Consider the following 22222-nt stretch of genomic DNA (forward strand, 5'->3'; position numbering starts at 1 on the left):
CTATTTTTACCCCATAGACATTTTTATGGAGGTCTTATTTAAAGAAGCGTTTTTTTTTCTTCTAACATTCGAAATCGGTCAGTTAGAGAAGTATAAAATAGTGGGATGCTTGGAACCCTGTCGTTAAACAGGCTGGATTTTTAGAAACGACTATACCCAATATTACCAGAGTTGTTAAAGGATCTAGATACAAGTATCTAGATCCTGTATCTAGATATAAAAATGGGGTATCTGTATCTAGATAGATTTTTGATTAAAATATCTGTATCTAGATATCATTTAGACCATGTATATCTAGATCCATTTAAAAGTATCTTTTAACAACTCTGAATATTACGCAAGTCAGGATATTTTGCTCGTAGACGCCCGAAAATTTTTGGACGTCTATTAAGGAAATCTGGGGACTTGCACGACTATTTTTGTGTCTAAAATATTTGGTTAGCGGTTTTTTAAAAATTGAGCGGTTTAACAACAATGGCTTGGGGTAAATTGGTATAAATATGGCGAAACCTCTAGTTTTTCAACCAATCGTATTAGGTCGAAAAACGCGATAATGTTTTTTAAAAAAAAAATAAAATAAAAAGCTAGATATCGGGAATAGTTCGATTAGTTGTCCTTATATAAAAAAAAAATGTACTAAAATTTCGGTTATAAAAGAACATTTTAGGAATACCCTAAAATAATTCGTTAGTAGATAAGAACAGGGGTTATATGACAGATGTTTTACTAATTATATCATTCTTATTCATAGGCGTTGCGGAAGGGGTGGGAGGAGGGTGGAGGGAGTGAGGAAAAATTTTCCTCAAACACACATCTCACCCCCTAACTGTCACAAAAATATATTATACAAATATATCATTATAAACAAGAATTCAAAATAAGAAATTAGTAAAAAAAATTAATAACTCTTTAATATAACGAAACTATAATTCGACAATTTTTAAGAAGAAAAAACTAAGATAATTTTTTAAAAAAGTCGAACATAGCTATAGGCCTAAAATAAACCCTAAGAAACCTCCAATAAAATCTATGGGAGGAAAACCCTCTAAGAATAGTCCTAGCAGAATCACCCCGACTACCGCCTATGATTCTATCAGCGGAAATTGAAAAAATCGCGTTTTTTATATTTGTGAGACAATACTTAGGACTTAAGTGAAAGTCGCCTTTTTTTTTACTATTTACCAACGATCCTGGGGTAAGATGGCTAGCCCTCCGGGGTATATCGAATTTAACCCCATAAAGTATATATTTTTTTAATGTTTATCTAAACCAAAATTATAAATTTCTAGAAACAATCGGCCTTCGTAGTAAACACACAAAACAGATCATTACTGGCATAAAAAGAATAAGTCCATTCTGGACAATCAGTGCATTATATCACATATTCGCCAATTTTTACCGAATGATATTATTTTTATGCCCCTCCCACAAATTTTTTTATAACCTGCCCTCCTAATTAATATAATTGGCCAAATCATCAAAACTAGCTTAGAAAAAATTATCTCCTACCCCCCTTTCACCTCTATTTCCGCCTACCTCCCTTCCACTCTTAATATAATGAAGATCTCGCGTCATCCGCGTCAGAAGTGTCCGTTATTCTATCATGATTAGATAGTGGGTTGGCTATAGAGCCATGAACTATTCAGAAACTTATATCAGCATTTTGGTTAGGGTTAGGAATAAATCAGCCAAACAATTTGATATCTAGAAAACGATCGTTACAAAATATAATCGGTAAAAATGTCAGGGCTTTAGTTGACATAGATTCCAATTGGCAGAAAATCCACTCAGAATATTTTCTGGCATCTTTGCCCCGAGTAACATCTGTTTCGAATCTTTGTCGTAGTCAGCTGGCTTATACGGTTCTAGAAAAATTTCTAGATAACCATAAAACACCGACCATGATTTGTGGCTCTTATAAAAATTGAGATTTTTATTTTTACAAAGTTAGCAAAAGGACTGAAAAAAAATGATTTTGATCAATCTCTTATGAATACGGAGCTTCCACAATGAAATGAACTGGATAGTATGTTTTACATTTTTTTTTAGCTATTTGGAACGATTAGTCTTAAAGATGAGGAAGTCATAGACATCCTCGCCCCCCCCCTCCCCTATTACCTTTCCGTAGCATTTCTATCGATTACGTTTAAATTTTCTGCCATCCCAAGATATAGATAATTAACGTATACTTAATCTCTAAAACGTTATAAAATTGATCGAAATAAAAAAAAATAAACCAAATTTTTGCGGAAAAGTTTTTTTTAAATGTATAAAACTAGTGTTGTAGCCAGAAAAAAATATTGCCTAAGTCTCCAGATTTCGCTAATAAGTGCCTAGACCTTGTGTGTCAGATATGAGTACACTTCTCCAAGCTTGTTGCAAAATTATTCCGGATAAAGTATCGAGTTAGCCGTTTTTAAAAATCGACTCAAATCGAGCCGTTTAACAACACTGCGTAACAGAGACCTGCAGAGGTACCATATTTTTTTTTTCAAAAATATTTTTACGACCCGGCCCGGCCCGGCCGGCCCGGTTTTTTGTTAAAAATAATTTTCAGACGCGGCTCGACCCGGGTATTTTTTTAAAAAAAATTCAGGCCCGGCCCGGGTATTTATAAAAAATTGATATACGGCTATGTATAACTCGTTAAAAATAGTTTGATTAAAATTTAGTAAATAGTTAATTTTTTTTTATATTAATATTCTCAAAATTTGGATTTAAGATTCATCATAAATAATATCATTTTTTATAAATGAACAATGAGAAGATGGAAATTTTTTTTAAATAAAAAAAATATTTAAATTTTGAAAGGTTTTTTTGTAATATATATACGTTATAATAAATTTAAAATTTAATCATATTAGCGATAATGACCACCCCAACCGAATTTATTTGATAAACCAGCTGATTACACCATTTTCTTTTTAGGCAAAAATGCTCGTTAACCCCCTTCCCCCCCCCCAATATGAATATGGGTATAAAATAAATAATAATAATTTTCTTTTAAAAAAAATAAAATGGAACCCCGAAAAGTGGGCTAAAAATGGATGAGGGATTAAGATAAATCCCCCCCCCTCATCCAAGAATTTCTTCCATTTAACGAATTAACTTTTTATAATATAATGATATAACCCAGAAGAAAATTTATTGAGTTATGAGTATGACTCTAACAGTGACACATATAATAATACCTAGACTGTCGGTGCATTCATTTGAAAAAGTCGCTGATTTCAAATCAGCTGGAACCGCCATTTTGGAAACTCGTATAGTAATCATACTCATGTTAAATACAACTACTTACACATTTCCCAATACATTATCCTAATTTTATGATCCAACCAGATTGATGTCATTTGAAAAATACAAAATGGCGTCCCCACCTGTTTTTCGTTGATTTACACTTTTAAATGAACGCATTCGTCAATCTAGGTTTCATTATTATGTCATTGGATTCTATTCATTTTGGGTTCACTTTCATTTCCACAAGGACACTTTTACACCTATTATTACCCCCTTATGAATAATGGCACCAGTTTTATTTCATTAATTTTTTATTAGCAAAGGATATCGAATTACATTTTTTTTAACATAATGATTTTTTAAAGGCTCAAAATATTTAAAACAGTTGTTCTTTGCTGATAAATTTCTTATCAAAAAAAAAAATATTTTTTTTATGAAATTATATAAATAAATTACATATAAAAAAAATTATAAATCCTGGGTGTAGAATTGAATTGAGTTGAGTGGAGTGCTTTAATGAAAAAAAAAAATACGATGAAAAATCATAATGTAAAATAAAAATAATAAAAATATTATATTATATTATATATAATCTTATTTTGATGGATAAAGGAAATTATAAAATTTGATAGACTTACTGGCGCGATATTTTTCTTTATTGGGATTAGAGATGGATAAATGGAATTATATTAAATAAATAAAATAAAATGTTATTTTTATAATTTTATTAATAATAAGGAAACGGATGAATGTTATTTGAATTTTTTTTTTTAAAATGATTGAAGAACGGAAATATTTTAATATTTTTTTTTTACAAAATTTTACAGGATATTTAAGGTTACGATTAAAGCTAGCAGGAAACTCGAATCCGTTTAAACCGTTATTAACCGTTATTATAGACCTAAATCGTTAACTAGAAATTTCTCACCCGAACCTCTAAGAAATATCTGTCAGCTGGCTTGAAACCATCTGATATTTCAAACTTTATTTATTTTTTTTTTAAAGGATGATTAAGTAATCAGTTTTTTGACATTTAATATATGTATCGGTAATTATTTTTTTTAGATAATTTTTTTGTGTATATCGCTAATATGACAGGTACCAGCTTACCGAGCTAGCATTTGGAAAAGTGTTCTTAGTCACATAAAATTTATACAATTTTTCCTTTAAAGGGTATAGGTTGACAGGAGAAGATTCTTGGAAATATTTTAATCTTTAATATATCCCATTTATTTACAGTTCTAACAGATATTTACCGCTATTATAACCTAAATAAATTTATCACGCGAACATCTAAAAAATATATGTGAGCTTGCTTGAAACCTTCTGATTTTTTTTTTAAAAAAAAAGATGATTAAATAATCAGTTTTTGACATTTATTATATGTATAGGTAAATATTTTTTTTGTATATCGCTAAATATGACGGTGTCAACTTTTCAAGCTAGCATTTAGGAAAGTGTTCTTAGTCACATTATAAAGTCTATTCAAGTTTTCCTTTAAAGGGTATAATTTGATAGGAGGAGATTCTTAGAAATATTTTAATCTTGAAATATATCTCATATGTTTGTTAAAAATCTTTGATTTATCAGATTTGAGCCAAATAAATAATACCGAAGACCCCAAATTTACCCAAAAGAGGGCTAAACTATTCTGCCACGTTTTGATGGCAACCCCAAATATCCCTAGATAATAGCCAGAAATCCGCAGTTTTTTTAAATATACCCGGGCCGAAATTTTTTTTGAAAAAATACCCGGGCCGGGCTTGGCCGTGTATTTTAAAACCAAATATTTGAAATCGCCATTATTAGTGGCCGGGCCTGAAAATGGTACATCTATTAGCCATATGGATAGGAAATTTCAGAAATCAAGAATATTGTATTTAATGACGGATATATATTCGTGATGAACAAATATAAAACAATTTAAATCGTTTTATTTTATTATTTTTTTTAAATTTCAAATATATCCTATAAATCCAGCATGGTAGGTTAATTTCAGAAATTTTTTTTAAAAAAATAATATAAATAAGAACTAGTGGGACGATACGGAAATTCACTATCATGATCCATACATTTACACGCGTATCAATTGAAATCAGCTGATACCAAAAACTCTAATGGCGGCGTATCACCAGCTGATTAGTATTCAAGGACGCTTTGAAAAAATTCATTTTGATGAACGGTTCATCGGTCTTTCGAGATTCGTATATGTTCCGGGCTTGGCGCCGCGTAAATAATATAATTTATACAAGTTGCCCAACCCGAACCGTCCTTGTGTATATATGTGTATATGTAAGTTAGAAAAAAAAATTAGATTTCTTTATTATACTTCATTTTTTTTTATAAGAATATTTGTATAGAAGAAATAATTATATCAAGCATTCAATGTAATTATTTGATTTTATAAATAATATAAATTTAATAGGAATAATAGTATTGGCGTATTATTAAATTAAGAGGAGATGGCGAGCAAATTGTTGAAAGCGCAAAAGGTGCAGTACCTGTAGTCCTTCCGACTTCTCAGCGCGACTTTCTTAGAAATGCGTCCCCTGGGAGGATTGGTTATCACGTGATCGATATTTAAACCGGAACTGTGGTCGATTATTTTAAAATCGACAATCTCGGGATTAATGTCGCTGCTGGGGCCGATTATGGCGTTTTCGCGGGAGTCGACATTTTGAATATAATTTTGTTCCGATAACTGGTGAACGTTGTCGACAAATCCTTTAGCGCTTCCCTCGTTTAACGCGCCACCGCCTCCCTGTCCACCGATTGGGGAAATGAGTAGGTAATCCGTCCCCAAATCGTTCAAACTACTGATGTCCATGTCATCGTTATCGTCGAAATAGGAAGACGCGTCCTGTACCAATAGGGTACTGAGATGGGAGATGTAGCTTATGGCCAAATGGAGCGTTTCGATTTTGGATAATTTACGATTGGCCGGCTTCGTGGGGATCAGCGTTCTGAGAGCGTGGAAAGCCGTGTTGACGTGGAAAGTCCTGCTCCTCTCCCTGGCGTTGGCGCTCTGTCTTTGGTTTACGAATACCGCGTTAAATTCGTCCGTACTCGTTTTCAATTCGTTGTACCATTTATCGTTGTTATCGTCGTTGATACCTATAATACGCGAGTTAGATTCGCGCATTGAGGCGTTATTTTCGTTGTCGATTTTTATCCTTTCGCAGGCCTCCAGATTGTCGCAATTTTTTGGGTAGGGGATAAAGGTATTGGTCGTCAATTTATGGTAATCAAAATCACAAATGGAATCCAGATAAATATCGGTATATTCGTTTGGGTTATTTTGACTTTGAGAGGATGAGATAGAGAGCTGCGCCCTTGGTGTGCCAGTTTTAGACCTGACGTAAGAGCGTTTGTTGGGCGCGTCAAATGCTTTATTAGTTTTGGATTTGTCCCTTTTACTCTTTTTCTTGGGATCCCTAGGTACTTCTTCAGTTTTAGGAAGAGAATCGGCGAACATCGGTAGCGATGATGACTCGTAAAAGCTCCGCGAACAGTGTGGCGTATCGTCTCGCGAAATGCGGGTATCACCCGCGAGAGCGTACATTTCGGAAGACGTATTCGTAAAAATCATTATAACTCTCGTCGTACAAAAGGAATTAATCACCTAGTATAGCCCGTGAAGTAAGTTTGCCTGGAGTGAAAATCTCTCTGAGGAGTTGGACAAACTTTGGTAAGCAAAATAGTATAATTGGGTTAAAAATCTTAAAAAAAATACAATTTTCAAAACCCGTCACAAAATATAAAATTTATTAATGATATTTTCTTTAATTTTTTCCAAAAAAAAAACAAATAACATTATTTTTTCTTAAAAGAGCGCATGGAAAAATTTATCTCTTCCAAAAAAAAATTCTTAGCTAATTAATTTGTTATCTTGATAAAAATTAATTTTTAATTTTCAAAGTATTATTAAATAATTATTAAATAAAGGGAAATTATTCATAATTAATTTTCTGTAAAATATAGGATTTTTTTCTAAATTAAGCTTAATTTTTGTTAAATTTTATTTATTTTTTTAAATAAAACCATACTTTTTTAAAGTTAGTTTTTTTTATTTTTTAAAAATTTTTATATTTTTATATAATATACATAATATAATAAATACAAAATATAACAGAAAAATAAAGATAGTAAAATTCATTCTTAGAGAGCATCTTAAAAACTTTTATCCCATTTTTTTTTTACACATTAAAATTATGTATTATTAGTTATTTAAAATTTTTTTTATTTAATATAAAAACATTTATGAATTTTTTTCTTTTTTATCTACATTATAACAAAAAAGGCATAATTTTTGTATTATTTATTATATTTTTCAAACTAATTACTTTGCCATATGTAACTAGCTAACCTCTCTTATACTTGAAGAAATGCTAAAATAAAAATCAAAATCAAAATTTTTTTTTATAATTATATATAATTGTCGAAAATCTGACCGACACAAGGTGACAACTGACAACTTAGTAGAGGCCGACGCTGACCAGGTCTTAACAGATTGAAAATTAAAGTGATTGGGTAGTTTTGAAGAGCCAATCATTTTTGAATAACGGGAGAGTAGTTAGTTTTGATTTAGATTTTCCTTTCTTTTTTTATATGCTACTCTGGATTTGGCAGGGGGGAGAGGGGTAAATATCAGAGACCTCCAGAAGTACCATTTACACTGCCCGGTTTTTTTTTCGAAAATTTTTATCGGCCCGGCCCCGGTTTCTATATATTTAGACCCGGCCCGGATTTTTTTTTAAAAATATATTTTTTATTGATTTTTATAGCAAATAATGGCTATTTCATATATTTAGTTTTAATATATACGGCCAAGCCCAAGTTTATTTTAAAAAAATTAAAATACGGCCCGGCCTATGTACCCGGGGCGGGTTTGGACCAGGCCTGCAGGTCTGGCAAATATAGAGACTGGAGTGTTTAATATCGTCATTGGTTTAGGGGGGTCGTTAAGTTTTAATGGACCCATTTTTGTGAGATTTAAATTAGCAATCATATTTTTCCATTAAATAATTTTTCGATTTGAATTTTCTTCGGTCACCATTTTTTATTTTAAACGGTTCTCGAAATAAAAACCGGGATATATCAATAGTTTAGCGAAAGTGTTTTGTCTTTATGTAGGAATCAATGACATATAATCATAGCTAGACTTGACGATGCGTTTAAAAGGGCTACATCAAATTTTAAAAAAAAACAGCTGGGGACGCCATTTTGGTTACCCATCATATCATTATTTTTTTTTAAAAAATTTAAAACGACAGGCCAATTTATTCCCATGTCCTGATTCTGACGCGTGCTTTATTAAAGAATTGCCTGATGATCGGAGATAATGGTAGTTGTTTTTAACATGAGAATAATTACTACACGGGTTTAGCATAATGGCGGAATCAGCTGATTTGCATTCAGCCACGCTTTCAAATGCTTTATTATATGGATGCATCGTCAGTCTAGGTATCATTATATGTCATTGGTAGGAATACAATTCTCTCGGATTCAGAAGGCGTTTTTCGTTGCAATTGTAAAAAAAAGGCCAACAAGTTTTCCAGATAAAGGGATTGGAGTAATTTGGTCATTCCGGTCCTTACACCGCCCTCAGATTAGATATCCGCATAACTCTACCCGCTAAAAAACCCGGCCCGACGGAATTTTTTGAAAAAAGAATTAAAACGGGTTCTTGGAAAATTTTTGTTTAAAAAAAAAATTATAAACGACTCGGGGCATAACAAAATAATTAAACAGGCGATGACAAATTCGCACTATAAAAAAATATATATTTCTGGCCCAGCTGGACAATATATAAACGAAATAAGAGGCAGGTGTCACAAATCTCCGACTTTTCGTAGACATTTTAGTAGATGATGAGCCCAGTCAAGGACATTAAAATGCATAAAATACAGATATCGAACACAATCGATTGATAAAACGGTGGGAATAGATAGCCCTAGAGGAGAGATATAAGTGCCTTAATTGAAAGGAAAAAAAAATCAGATGTAAATATTAAAAAAGTGAAGACCTGAAAATTCGTTCAAAATACAAATTAGTGGGCCGGGGCGGTCTTTTCGTAAAGCCTTGACGGGGGCTGACCTAACTCTTCCCTAAAATATTTAAGGGCCTAAGCGGTTCGCACGGGGTTAGCAGATCTCTTCCTCCGATTGCATTCTTCGGTTTGAAAAAAAATGCTTAGTATACCAATCGCCTCGAAAACTCCGACTGATTATACTATATACGTATATTGTTCTTAATAAATTATCAATTAATCAGTTTGGGAAATAATATAAGTGGAACTTTTTCGATATTCATTCTACTCCTCATATATTTTATTTCCCAATTGAAACAATTTGTAAAACTAAAGCGTCAAAATGATTCAAAAAATTTAACTTAAAATTTTGAACCTTTTTTTTTTGCAGGCCCCTTTGCTCATATTTCTTGCTTTTTCGGAAAAAATATATATTTTATAATCAAAAATGTTATTTAAATGCGATATTTTCCAATCTCTCTCGCTTTGCGCGTATACGGTTGGGCATGATTAGATTAAATTAGTGATCTGCATCGGACCTAATTTTTCAAACCCGGCCCGGCCCGAACCCTAAATTTTTTTTAAAAAAATTTACCGACCCGACCCGGCCCGAATTTATTTAAAACGTAGAAATTAATTTTTATAATTACTCAAAAATAAAAGACACATGTTATATGTCGTTTAGTTTCAATAATAAATAAAATCAAATATTTTTATTTTAGGCTGTGTCCAAAGTATCAAAAAAATTTAATCGCGCAATTTGCGCAAATCTAGCGAAAAAAAATATAAGCCATTTTTAATGGAAAATTAAAATGTTGACCTAAATGATTTTTTCAAATTTCTATAAATACCAAAAAATGATTTAGGCCAAAATTTTAATTTTCCATTAAAAATGGCTTAAATTTTTTTTCGCTAGATTTGCGCAAATTGCGCGATTAAATTTTTTGATACTTGGACACAGCCTTACACAAAAAAATCAATATATAAAATTGATAAATTTAGATATATTTAAAAAAAAATTCCAAAGTCCGACCCGGCCCGAAATTTTTAAAAATATTATACCCGGCAACCGGATTATTTTAACTTTGCAGATCTCTAAATTAAATTATTTAAATCAATGTTGTTTTTTATTTTGAACAAAAAAAAACACGATTTGAAATCGAATTTTTGCTTGTAATTTTAAAATTAAAAATTAATTATTCGTATTTTTTTTTAAAATAAAATACATTTTATTATATTTCTAAAAGTTTTATTATCCTTTTTGCATCTAATTCTTAATAGCTAAAGTTAATTATATAAATAAAAACAATCATTTTTACGCGTGGTATAAATTTGAAGGAGATATTAAGAATCTCTTAAGATTATTTCAATTTTCCTCCATATTTAAGTAAATTATTTATATTAAATATTTTGATAATAAAAAATAATTAATTCTGCAGTCCGTGTTGTGCCCGAAAGCTTGAAAATAGGAATAATCTCTTCTTTTTTTTTCCTGTCGGGAAATAAAAAACTTGTCCAAAACATCAATCAATCAAAAAAAAAACTCTAATAGGTTTCCTCAAACTAAAATGAGTTCTGGTTGCAGTTCTGAATATTTTTCTAAAAAAATTCTTCTTCTCTTCTCTCTTTCTTTCTTTCTTTCTTTTTTTCTATTTTAAAAGAGGCCTCTCCAGGTAATCTATGAATGGTGACAAATCATTTATAAAAAAAAATGGGTGAAAATATATAAATAAAACTCAAAATTACGAAATATTTAATTGGTCCTTTTTTTTAATCTTATTGGAATCTAAGATATTGACCTTTCGCCGTTTAAACAGCTGATTTTTTAAAATTTCGATTCGTTCATATATTATCACAAGCAAAAAAATTGTCAGATTATTATATATTTTAACCCTAATCCATATCTCTCAACCCTTTAATTAAACCCTAAGGCATATAATCCTATTCCTAACTAGTGTTGTAAAATGGCTCGTTTTGACCGCGATTTTTAAAAACGACTAACTCCAATACCTCATCCAGAAAAATATTAAGATTTTTACTCATAGAAAGAAAGAAAGAAAGAAAGAAAGAAAGAAAGAAAGAAAGAAAGAAAGAAAGAAAGAAAGAAAGAAAGAAAGAAAGAAAGAAAGAAAGAAAGAAAGAAAGAAAGAAAGAAAGAAAGAAAGAAAGAAAGAAAGAAAGAAAGAAAGAAAGAAAGAAAGAAAGAAAGAAAGAAAGAAAGAAAGAAAGAAAGAAAGAAAGAAAGAAAGAAAGAAAGAAAGAAAGAAAGAAAGAAAGAAAGAAAGAAAGAAAGAAAGAAAGAAAGAAAGAAAGAAAGAAAGAAAGAAAGAAAGAAAGAAAGAAAGAAAGAAAGAAAGAAAGAAAGAAAGAAAGAAAGAAAAAAAAAGAAAGAAAGAAAGTATCGAAATCACGATGCTTAGGCACTATTTTCTCTGGCTAAAATATTGAGTTGGCCGTTTTTAAAAATCGCCTCAAAGCGAGCCGCTTAAAAATGCCTTACTCCTTACCTCGTACAGCGGATTTATATTTTAAAAACCCGAACATGTTTAGAAAAATTAAAATTTAATTATGGTTAATAATAGCAATGTATAATAATGTATCTTTGAGGCGAAAAATATTTTGTACCCCTCTCAGCTATTTGAAATTCTTTTTATGATAAAATATATTTTTTTAAATTTGATATCTTTTATATATAATATAATTTTTAATATAAAATCGGCTCGGGAGTCGGCTCGGGAGTTGGCTCAAATGGCTTATTGAGCCGCTCTAGTCTGAGCCGTATTATACGACTACGGCTCGAGTTCAGAAACATTGTCCATGAAAAAAGTGAAGTAATAATATTAATTATCCTATGGGAGACCTAATAAAATAATTGAATCTATAAGCCCCGGGTTTGGGGCTTGTTGGCACAAAAAAATTACTTTTATACTAGAATCAATCTTGAGAAAAAAAGTATAAAATAATCTAAATATCTATCCATGTACAAGGTTAGGTAAATGTTAAGGTCTATCTTATGGTATTTTTTATAAATTCAAATACAATAGTTTTTTTCGGACGATCTATGATGACTTTAACAAAAATAATGCTCCGACCAACCCCGGTCTCCCCAACCCTGTCCATGGTATAGAGGGAAAATTATCAACATTCTCGAAAATTCGAGATTTTGTGGATAATTATCCTGTCGTAATTTAAATCATGATTTCGCTACTTGCATGAAAAAATATGAATAATTAAGTACAAAATATCAAACGTGTTTTCAGCCCAAATTCCAGTAAGCTAAGGGGATAAGGCGTCCATTTTCTGGAATGTATCTGTATTTGTAAATAACATGATATTTTAGCTCGTAAACATTTCTCTCTACACCCCCCCCCCACCCCCTTCCATCAACTAAAAATCTGTAGATCTAATTTTTTCGAAGAATGCACTCTCTAAGAGTGATGTTACTTTATTTTAAATATTTTTTAATATAAATTTTCTCTATATACATATATAATTTTTTTAATATATTCTTTTTTTTAAAAAAAAAAAAATTTGATATAGTTTTATATTGTATCTTATTTTTAAAATACCCTTATATTATATAGAATGGAATGAGCTTTCAGAAAATTTTCATTAATATAATAAAAATATTTGCCGAGATTAGAATCTCCTTAACCATGTTAAATTTTTTGACCATGGAAAGACCGATTTAATTTCTTTCTTTTTTTCTTATGGGATAATACGTTTTTCCTTATTATTTGGATGAGAAAAATTTGCTCATGTCCTGTATTTTTTTTGAAAGATTATATCTATATGAAGTATATAATAAAATCTTGCGATGAAGAATTTAAACTATATATATCATCACTTTTTTATCAAAGGCCAAAAACAATAACGATTGGACAAAAACTTAAGAAGAAAAGAGTGGTTTTTGAAGCATAAGAAGGTGTTGATTTTTTTAAAAAAATAGATTTTACCCATTATGTAATTAATTATAAAAAAAAAAATTCGTACAGTAATAAATATAATTTTTTTTTTTAAGGTCATTGGTTAATTTATTTGAATGGTAGCTGATTATAATATGTTGGAAAAATGCAAAAAATAGAATTGACATGGAAGATTATTCGATAAAAGAGATAAAACTTATAGTTAGAGCGAATAATGGCGGTAGCATGTCTTCGTCGTAAGAAAAGGGATTCCTTAGGCTGGTCAGTTTTTTCACGAAATCCGTTTGCCTAATTCTTTAAAAAAAAATATTCTCATAATATTATCGCGTTGTTAATTTTTTTTTATATTAAAATTAAACTCTTATTTCTGACTATAATAAATATTAAATTTTGATACGGATTTCAATTATTTCCATTTTATATATATTATATTATTTGAAAGTGTCACAGTTACTTTTGAAAAGTAACTGGTTTTAAAGTTACAGGTACATCGCAGTGCTCCGAGGAGGCTCCAAAGCATAAGTCAAGAATTTTAGCCTTAAATAACCGAGATGAATCATTTTTACAACATTCATTCGATTCTTATATTTTTCGGTTTAACCCTTTTAAAAACCATTATTAACCAAATAGAAAGACAAAATTTTATTCAGGAAAGGCCAAATATTGTAAGCCATATCTGGATTTTACCCGTAAAGATCATATTTTAAAGAAAAAATTCGGGCCTAGGCCAAAAAAACTGAAAAATATTGGTCGGGCAAAAAAAAATTTAAAAAAACGGGGTTATTTTTAAACGTTAAAATGTGATTCGCTTTAAAAAATCAGGTCTGGACACAATAATAAATTCATAGCGCGGTCTGCGTAATACTGATATTATAACACTGTAAATTCTAATGGATAACAAAATAAAATAAAAAAATATGAGTATAATAAGGCGTTTATTTATACATTCACGAGGTATATATATATACAAATCTTAATCTATTAAAATTATTATTTTTTGATTCAACCAATAAGAATTCTTTATTTTTATATCTCGGCTTGGGCGAACATCTCCCGAAGATCTCGAACCATTTCGCGTTCCTCGTCCTTGGGAAGAATGACCGATTTCCAATCGGCCTTTTCTGGCTGATTCAACAAATCTCTATGGCAAAACACTTCCCTATAATAATAATAAAAATATAAATGAATAAATTTAACTCCACGATTAAAACTAAAAAAATTAGATCAAATTAAGATTTATATTTATAAATTTTCTAGTCTTTGTATAATTTAATTTTAAAATTGTTATTTATTTAGTAAAGCTAGAACTGGGAGAAAAAAACACCATATTCGGCCACTACACAGCTCAATTATATATTGATCTTTTTAAGAAACTTTGTGGTAGCCAATCAACAATTTAAAAAATAATTTTGATGTGACGTGGATTGTCATTCAAATGTCAAATCGACCATTTAAACTGCATATAACACCTGTGATATTTAGTGAAAAAACTAAACATAACACCTGTGATATTTAGTGAAAAAACTAAACATAACACCAGCGATATTTTGTGAAAAAACTAAATATCGCACATTCATTTAATATTTTTATTTCCTTGTACCCGCGATATTTAAAATCATCCATTTTATAAAAAAATTGGATTTTATTTTTAAAGTTACTGAATTATACATTAGTTTATATTTCGTATTAAATTTAAATAATAGGTGTTCACTGGTTAGAGCAAAATTTTGATTCTACTTCTCTGCTATAAATTTACTGATATAGGAGGTACAGCATAAGAGATAAAGGTAAACAATTTTTTTATAACCTAATTTATATATGACATCAAATATTTTATGGTACTCTAAATTTTAATTTAATTTAGTCATACCTGTTTTATATACTAGTTACCATTTTTAAATAATTAACTAAGCAGCAATATTGTTTTTATTTATCATATACAGATTTTTAAAGTAAATGCTTATATTTTTTATATATTAAATTTAAATAATAGGTGTTCACTGGTTAGAGCAAAATTTTGAATATACTTCTCTGCTATAAATTTACTGATATGGAATGCACAGAAACAGAAAGTACAAAGGTAAACAATTTTTTTTAAATCCAATAATTAAACATGAAATGCAGATATTTTATTTTATTCTAAATACTTTTTCATTTGAATTTAAATGTTATCTATTTTATAAGCTAATTTCTTTAGTTAATAGTAAATAGATTATATAATATATTACACAAATATCTTACTTCATGATGAGAAACTTTAATTCTATAGTAAGTTATGCAATGAACTATTAATTTAACATTGTATAAAGTCTGTTGACACCAATATGTGGTATTAAGATGTTTTTAAATTTTTAGAGTTCTCAAGGAATTGTTAAATTCTTGTCTTATTATTTTAGGGTATACCTCTGCCTAGTTCTCATGTAATGATATATAATATATATATAATAAAGTGTGTTTAATTAAATTTTCAAAATATATTTATATATGCTACATCTTGGAGCGATATTTTTTTCATATGCTTCATTATCCAGGACTATTGAAGAATTTGAGAATTCTAATTTTGTAAATGTCTATATAGCAAGGTCCTATCTACTAAAAGCACCATATCCTGTAGACGTTATAAATCTTTTTAAATATCGAAAAGTTTATTATTCTTGCAAATATGGTGGCACAATTCAAAAAAGCAACTCCAAGGGTATCAGAAATTCCTCAACATTTCGCAAGAAGTGTTCCTTTAAATTTACATTATACCTTAAACATAAGGACACTGGACATTACTTAGAAATTGTGACCATGGTTGATGAGCACTGTAATCATGATTTAAGTATAATTATACATTATAATAAATTAATATAACTCATATAAATAGATAGTATTACTTTCCATTCCTTACCTAAAGAAAGAATGCTTTCTGTGGAAGAAAGGCAAATAGTCGAAAATTCGTTAAAACTAAAGGCAAACAAGCTAAAAATTCAGGAATCTCTTCTGAAAATGGGTAAAAAAATGACACTTAAAGATATACATAATGTCCAGACAAAAATTAATAAAACCAAGACCAATGACTTAGCAAGTATTTTTGAACTATTAAAAAGAGATAAAGAAGCCATTGTTGAGGTTGCTGAAGAAAATGATGTATTGCTAGGTATTTTCTTTCAGGACAGGATAATGCAACAAAATCTAAAAAGATTTTCTGAAGTTATGTTTGTAGATGCTACCTACAAATTAAATAATTATGGAATGCCTTTATTCATCACTTTGGTTGTTGATGAATGGTGAGTCACAAATCGTATCACTTTGGCTTGTACAAAGTGAGAGCTATAAGTGTGTCAAAACGATGTGTGATTATATGAAATTCCATAATAATAACTTGGAAGATCTGGAGGTTATTGTTGCAGATAAAGATATGGCAGATAGACATGCCTTTTATGATAGTTTTCCTGGGGTGAGCATACATATCTGTATATTTCATGCTCCTAGACTATTTAAGAGAGAAATTACAGTGGATAAAAGAAATATCACCTTATCTGAGGTTAAGATAGTACTGGATATATTACAAAAAATGGTCTATAGCAAGACAGAGGATATATACAATGATCTATATTCAAAACTTATTGAATTAGACATGTCTCTAGTGTCATTATATTTTAATATTAATTGGCACCATATCCGGAAAGAATGGGTGATATACTGGAGAAATGAGTCACCACATCTCCTCAATCTAACCAATAACCGGCTTGAATCATTAAATCAATAAAAAGAGTCGTTAACAAATATTCACCATTAAACGACCTTTTTTCAGATTTATCAACAGTGGTTGGTTCCCAGGCATATGAAAGGCAATTTAGAAATATAATGAGTGTAGAGAGGCAACAGATTGTAACATACGCATCATATACCCCGGAGCATGCATACTCCACTCTTTTAACCCCATATGCTTTCAAGATTGTTTTAAACGAAATTTTGCTACATAATCAAATTCAAATATTCAATATGGATACTATTTTAAACCAAGGATTCATCTGCGAAAAAGGTGTTGAAATTAAGGTAACATTGGATTCTTGTACCTGTGGATTTATGAAATGTATCAAGCTTCCTTGTCGCCATATATTAGCACTTCATGCTACATCAAAATTCGACATTTATCATAGTCATCTTTGTGGTGAGAGATGGACTAAAAAATATACACAAGACACATTATTAATGACACCATTAAACACATCACAATCATACATAAATATCTCAAAACATGATACTATTCCTTAAACAAAAAATTTATCTATCAATGATAAATTTAAAAAGGTACAAAGAATATTGCTGCCCTTTATTTTATTTAAGATGTAATTTCGTTACTTGCTGAAAACTTCCTCTGTTTCCTCGAAAGGCCTATCACTGATAAATCGGATTGCCTATACCTACCTATTTTTTTCATTTTGAGAGGCATTTTCATACTTTTTAGCCTCTTCATAGTTTTGTCATTATCTTTAATTTCAGTCTCAGTCATAATTGTAGTTTTTATGACTGGAATCATTACATTTGTATCTATATTTAATATTAAAAAATTATTTTACAAAAAATAGCAATACCTTGTTGACCGTTAATAAATTTGGGCATAACTATTGGATTTGGAAAAATCATTTGATCTCCAAAACATCAAAATATTTTCCTCCTTGGACAATATCTTCAAGTTTTTTTAATTTTTCAAGAAATATATCAAAGATTTCTTGAGGAAGGTGTGACATTAACCCTGAAAAGGGCAGCAATATTCTTTGTATCTTTTTAAATTTATCATTGATAGATAAATTTTTTGTTAAAGGAATAGTATCATGTTTTGAGATATTTAGGTATGATTGTGATGTGTTTACTGGTGGCATTAATAATGTGTCTTGCGTATATTTTTTAGTCCATCTCTCACCACAAAGATGACTAAGATAAATGTCGAATTTTGATGTAGCATGAAGTGCTAATATATGGCGACAAGGAAGCTTGATACATTTCAAAAATCCACAGGTACAAGAATCCAATGTTACCTTAATTTCAACACCTTTTTCGCAGATGAATCCTTGGTTTAAAATAGTATCCATATTGAATTTGATTATGTAGCAAAATTTCGTTTAAATTAATCTTGAAAGCATATGGGGTTAAAAGAGTGAAGTATGCATGCTCCGGGGTATATGATGCGTATGTTACAATCTGTTGCCTCTCTACACTCATTATATTTCTAAATTGCCTTTCATATGCCTGGGAACCAACCACTGTTGATAAATCTGAAAAAAGGTCGTTTAATGGTGAATATTTGTTAACGACTCTTTTTATTGATTTAATGATTCAAGCCGGTTATTGGTTAGATTGAGGAGATGTGGTGATTCATTTCTCCAGTATATCACCCATTCTTTCCGGATATGGTGCCAATTAATATTAAAATATAATGACACTAGAGGCATGTCTAATTCAATAAGTTTTGAATATAGATCATTGTATATATCCTCTGTCTTGCTATAGACCATTTTTTGTAATATATCCAGTACTATCTTAACCTCAGATGAGGTGATATTTCTTTTATCCACTGTAATTTCTCTCTTAAATAGTCTAAGAGCATGAAATATACAGATATGTATGCTCACCCCAGGAAAACTATCATAAAAGGCATGTCTATCTGCCATATCTTTATCTGCAACAATAACCTCCAGATCTTCCAAGTTATTATTATGGAATTTCATATAATCACACATCGTTTTGACACACTTATAGCTCTCACTTTGTACAAGCCAAAGTGATACGATTTGTGACTCACCATTACCATCAACAACCAAAGTGATGAATAAAGGCATTCCATAATTATTTAATTTGTAGATAGCATCTACAAACATAACTTCAGGAAATCTTTTTAGATTTTGTTGCATTATCCTGTCCTGAAAGAAAATACCTAGCAATACATCATTTTCTTCAGCAACCTCAACAATGGTCTTTATCTCTTAGTTCAAAAATACTTGCTAAGTCATTGGTCTTGGTTTTATTAATTTTTGTCTGGACATTATGTATATCTTTAAGTGTCATTTTTTTACCCATTTTCAGAAGAGATTCCTGAATTTTTAGCTTGTTTGCCTTTAGTTTTAACGAATTTTCGACTATTTGCCTTTCTTCCACAGAAAGCATTCTTTCTTTAGGTAAGGAATGGAAAGTAATACTATCTATTTATATGAGTTATATTAATTTATTATAATGTATAATTATACTTAAATCATGATTACAGTGCTCATCAACCATGGTCACAATTTCTAAGTAATGTCCAGTGTCCTTATGTTTAAGGTATAATGTAAATTTAAAGGAACACTTCTTGCGAAATGTTGAGGAATTTCTGATACCCTTGGAGTTGCTTTTTTGAATTGTGCCACCATATTTGCAAGAATAATAAACTTTTCGATATTTAAAAAGATTTATAACGTCTACAGGATATGGTGCTTTTAGTAGATAGAACCTTGCTATATAGACATTTACAAAATTTTTCAAATTCTTTAATAGTCCCAGATAATGAAGCATATGAAGAAAATATCGCTCAAAGATGTAGCATCTATAAATATGTTTTGAATATTTAATTAAACCACACTTTATTATATATATTATATATCATTACATGAGAACTAGGCAGAGGTATACCCTAAAATAATAAGACAAGAATTTAACAATTCCTTGAACTCTAAAAATTAAAAACATCTTAATACCACATATTGGTGTCAACAGACTTTATACAATGTTAATATCTAAGTTGCATATTTTATCAAAATTTTATGGATTCAAAAATATACATTGAATGTGTAATAAATCTATTTTTTTTATAAAGTACTATATTTGATTTTGGTTGAATCGGATTTTTGACAATATAAATAACTAACATGCCAAGTATTTTTGAGATGGTCATCAAAAACAGTGATTGATTTGTGATGAATGAGTCATGTATGAAATGAATCACAACTTTGTAAATGTTTCATTTTATGAAGATTTCTATTTTTATTAATTTTTTGTTAGCTAATTTAAGATATTCATATTTGGCATTGTCTTTACTAAATGAGATGGTGATAAACAATTATACATTACATTACACGGAATGAGAGAATAATAGGGAGCTTTAAGTTTTGGATTTTGAACTAGGTTTAGTTTAAGGAATGGCAAGAATAAAGAATTTGGTTTTAAGCAAAATTTTTTGATAAATATTCTAAAAATTGTTAAGTTGTGATTAGATATAGATAGTGTTGTTAAACGGCCCGTTTTAAGCCGATTTTTAAAAATGGCTAACTCAATATTTCATCCAGAAAAATATTATGCATACAATGAAGATTTTTGCTCATAGAAGGAACAAATGTTTGGACATATATTATCGAAATCTGGAGGCTTAAGATAATATTTTTCTAGATACAATATTGAGCTAGGCGTTTTAAAAAACAGGCTCAAAACGAAAGCAAAATATTCTCATTTTAAGGAGGTTGTTAAAAAAAACTTTACAAATTTTATTAATTTAAGAAAGTGAGGATGAACATGAAAGACTAATTCTTAGTAAACAAATTAATAAGCAGACTGCTCTTCTCAACTATGGCATCTGTTTATAAAATAATGTGAACAGTATAATATGCTTGATACTTTGCTAATTATATTGCACACATCAATTATCTTAATTTAAATTATTTTTCCTTTTTATATATATCAAATTGTGGTTAAAACAATAAGTAAGTAGGTGATATTATAAGATTCTTCTAAAGAAAAAAGTTTGAAAAAATTGTTTTTTTAAAGTTATAAATGAAGTTCAATATTACTAAACTCTGTATAATATATAAGTATTTAGGATTAATAGAACTCTCTATTTAACAATATAATTATTCAAAGTAAAACAAGAATGGTACAGTTTAACATTATATAATTTATATTTTTCTTACCTTCCAAAATTTATAGGGAAATCATTATCTTCAATATTGGCAAAGAGCTTTTCCCCATCATCAAACTCTACATAAAAATATTTGGATTTTGGAGAGATTATCTTGAAACATTTATAAGTTCACAAATTCAGTGAATATAATTTTAAAAAAAAGAAATAAAAAATTTATTCCCAAAATTTCATAAATTAGTTTTTAAATACTATAATACAGGATAAAAATTATTTAGAATATTTATTATAAGAAATATTATTTTAAAATAAATTCATAAGCATAGATATAAAATAGATAATAAAACATATTTACCTGGCATATATGAGTATAAGGGGGTATCTGATTCAAGTTAATATTATTTTCCTTGGCTTTTGTTAGAAAGATATCTTTTATTTCAATATATTTTTTAGAGGGAACTTGTAAACACTTAAAAAAAATATATATATTAGATTCAGCCAAATTTTAAGTTACATGTATTTGAAAGTGAGGGGTTTTAAAATTGCGTTCATAAAATGCACATCTCAAGTTAAGAGTTTTGAAGATTTTAATTAAATATACTTTAATTTTATTAATTTCTTCTAAAACACTCTCTGGTAACTGTATTAAAGATGTCAGATGGGCAAATGGGATTATAATAACATGGTAGGGAGTAAGATTTCCCTTAGCTAAAGCAATATATACCTTTAATATTTTATCACATTTTTTTAAAAAAAATCGTTTTACTTCTTTTCCAACATAAACAATTAAGTTTTTTTCAATTTCTTTGTTTCCAAGACAAAACCAACAATTTAATTGAAGGGCTGAATAAACGGAATATTAAATGAAATGCTAAAAAAATTTAATACTTTGATTATTTTTTTTATCGTGGGAAGGATTCATAATAGAATGGTGTCTACTGTGATATATAATGAGTGACATGCTAGCTAATAAAACAATACAATAAAAATAAATACATAATATTTCAATTAAATAAAAAAAATTATTTGATAAGATAACTTGTGAGAAGTAGTCTAGAACTGTATTAAATTCTTCATTAATTGCAAAAATTAATATAGGCTTTCATGTTAATTAATTGATCCCCCAAAGGAATTAAGGCGAGTACAATGTATTTA

At 29.3% G+C, this 22222-nt stretch overlaps 2 protein-coding genes across 2 annotated transcripts; both read right to left on the reverse strand.

Annotated features, from left to right (window-relative positions):
- Positions 1–5601: 5601 nt before the first annotated feature.
- Positions 5602–7054, reverse strand: LOC135927600 (uncharacterized). The gene has a single exon (XM_065463702.1). The coding sequence runs from the start codon at positions 6827–6829 to the stop codon at positions 5693–5695; it is 1137 nt and encodes a 378-aa protein (XP_065319774.1). The 5' UTR covers positions 6830–7054; the 3' UTR covers positions 5602–5692.
- A 6995-nt stretch (positions 7055–14049) lies between these two features.
- LOC135927103 (CWF19-like protein 1) lies at positions 14050–21989 on the reverse strand. Its single transcript, XM_065463041.1, has 6 exons — positions 21956–21989; positions 21834–21910; positions 21582–21791; positions 21423–21536; positions 21120–21220; positions 14050–14353 (listed from the first exon to the last, which is right to left on the reverse strand). Exons 1-6 carry the CDS (start codon positions 21987–21989, stop codon positions 14221–14223), a joined length of 669 nt encoding a protein of 222 aa, XP_065319113.1. The 3' UTR covers positions 14050–14220.
- Positions 21990–22222: the final 233 nt, after the last annotated feature.

The sequence above is a fragment of the Gordionus sp. m RMFG-2023 genome, chromosome 3, assembly GCF_954871325.1.
Source record: "Gordionus sp. m RMFG-2023 chromosome 3, tfGorSpeb1-WG-v2, whole genome shotgun sequence".
NCBI lineage: Eukaryota > Metazoa > Nematomorpha > Gordioida > Chordodea > Parachordodidae > Gordionus > Gordionus sp. m RMFG-2023.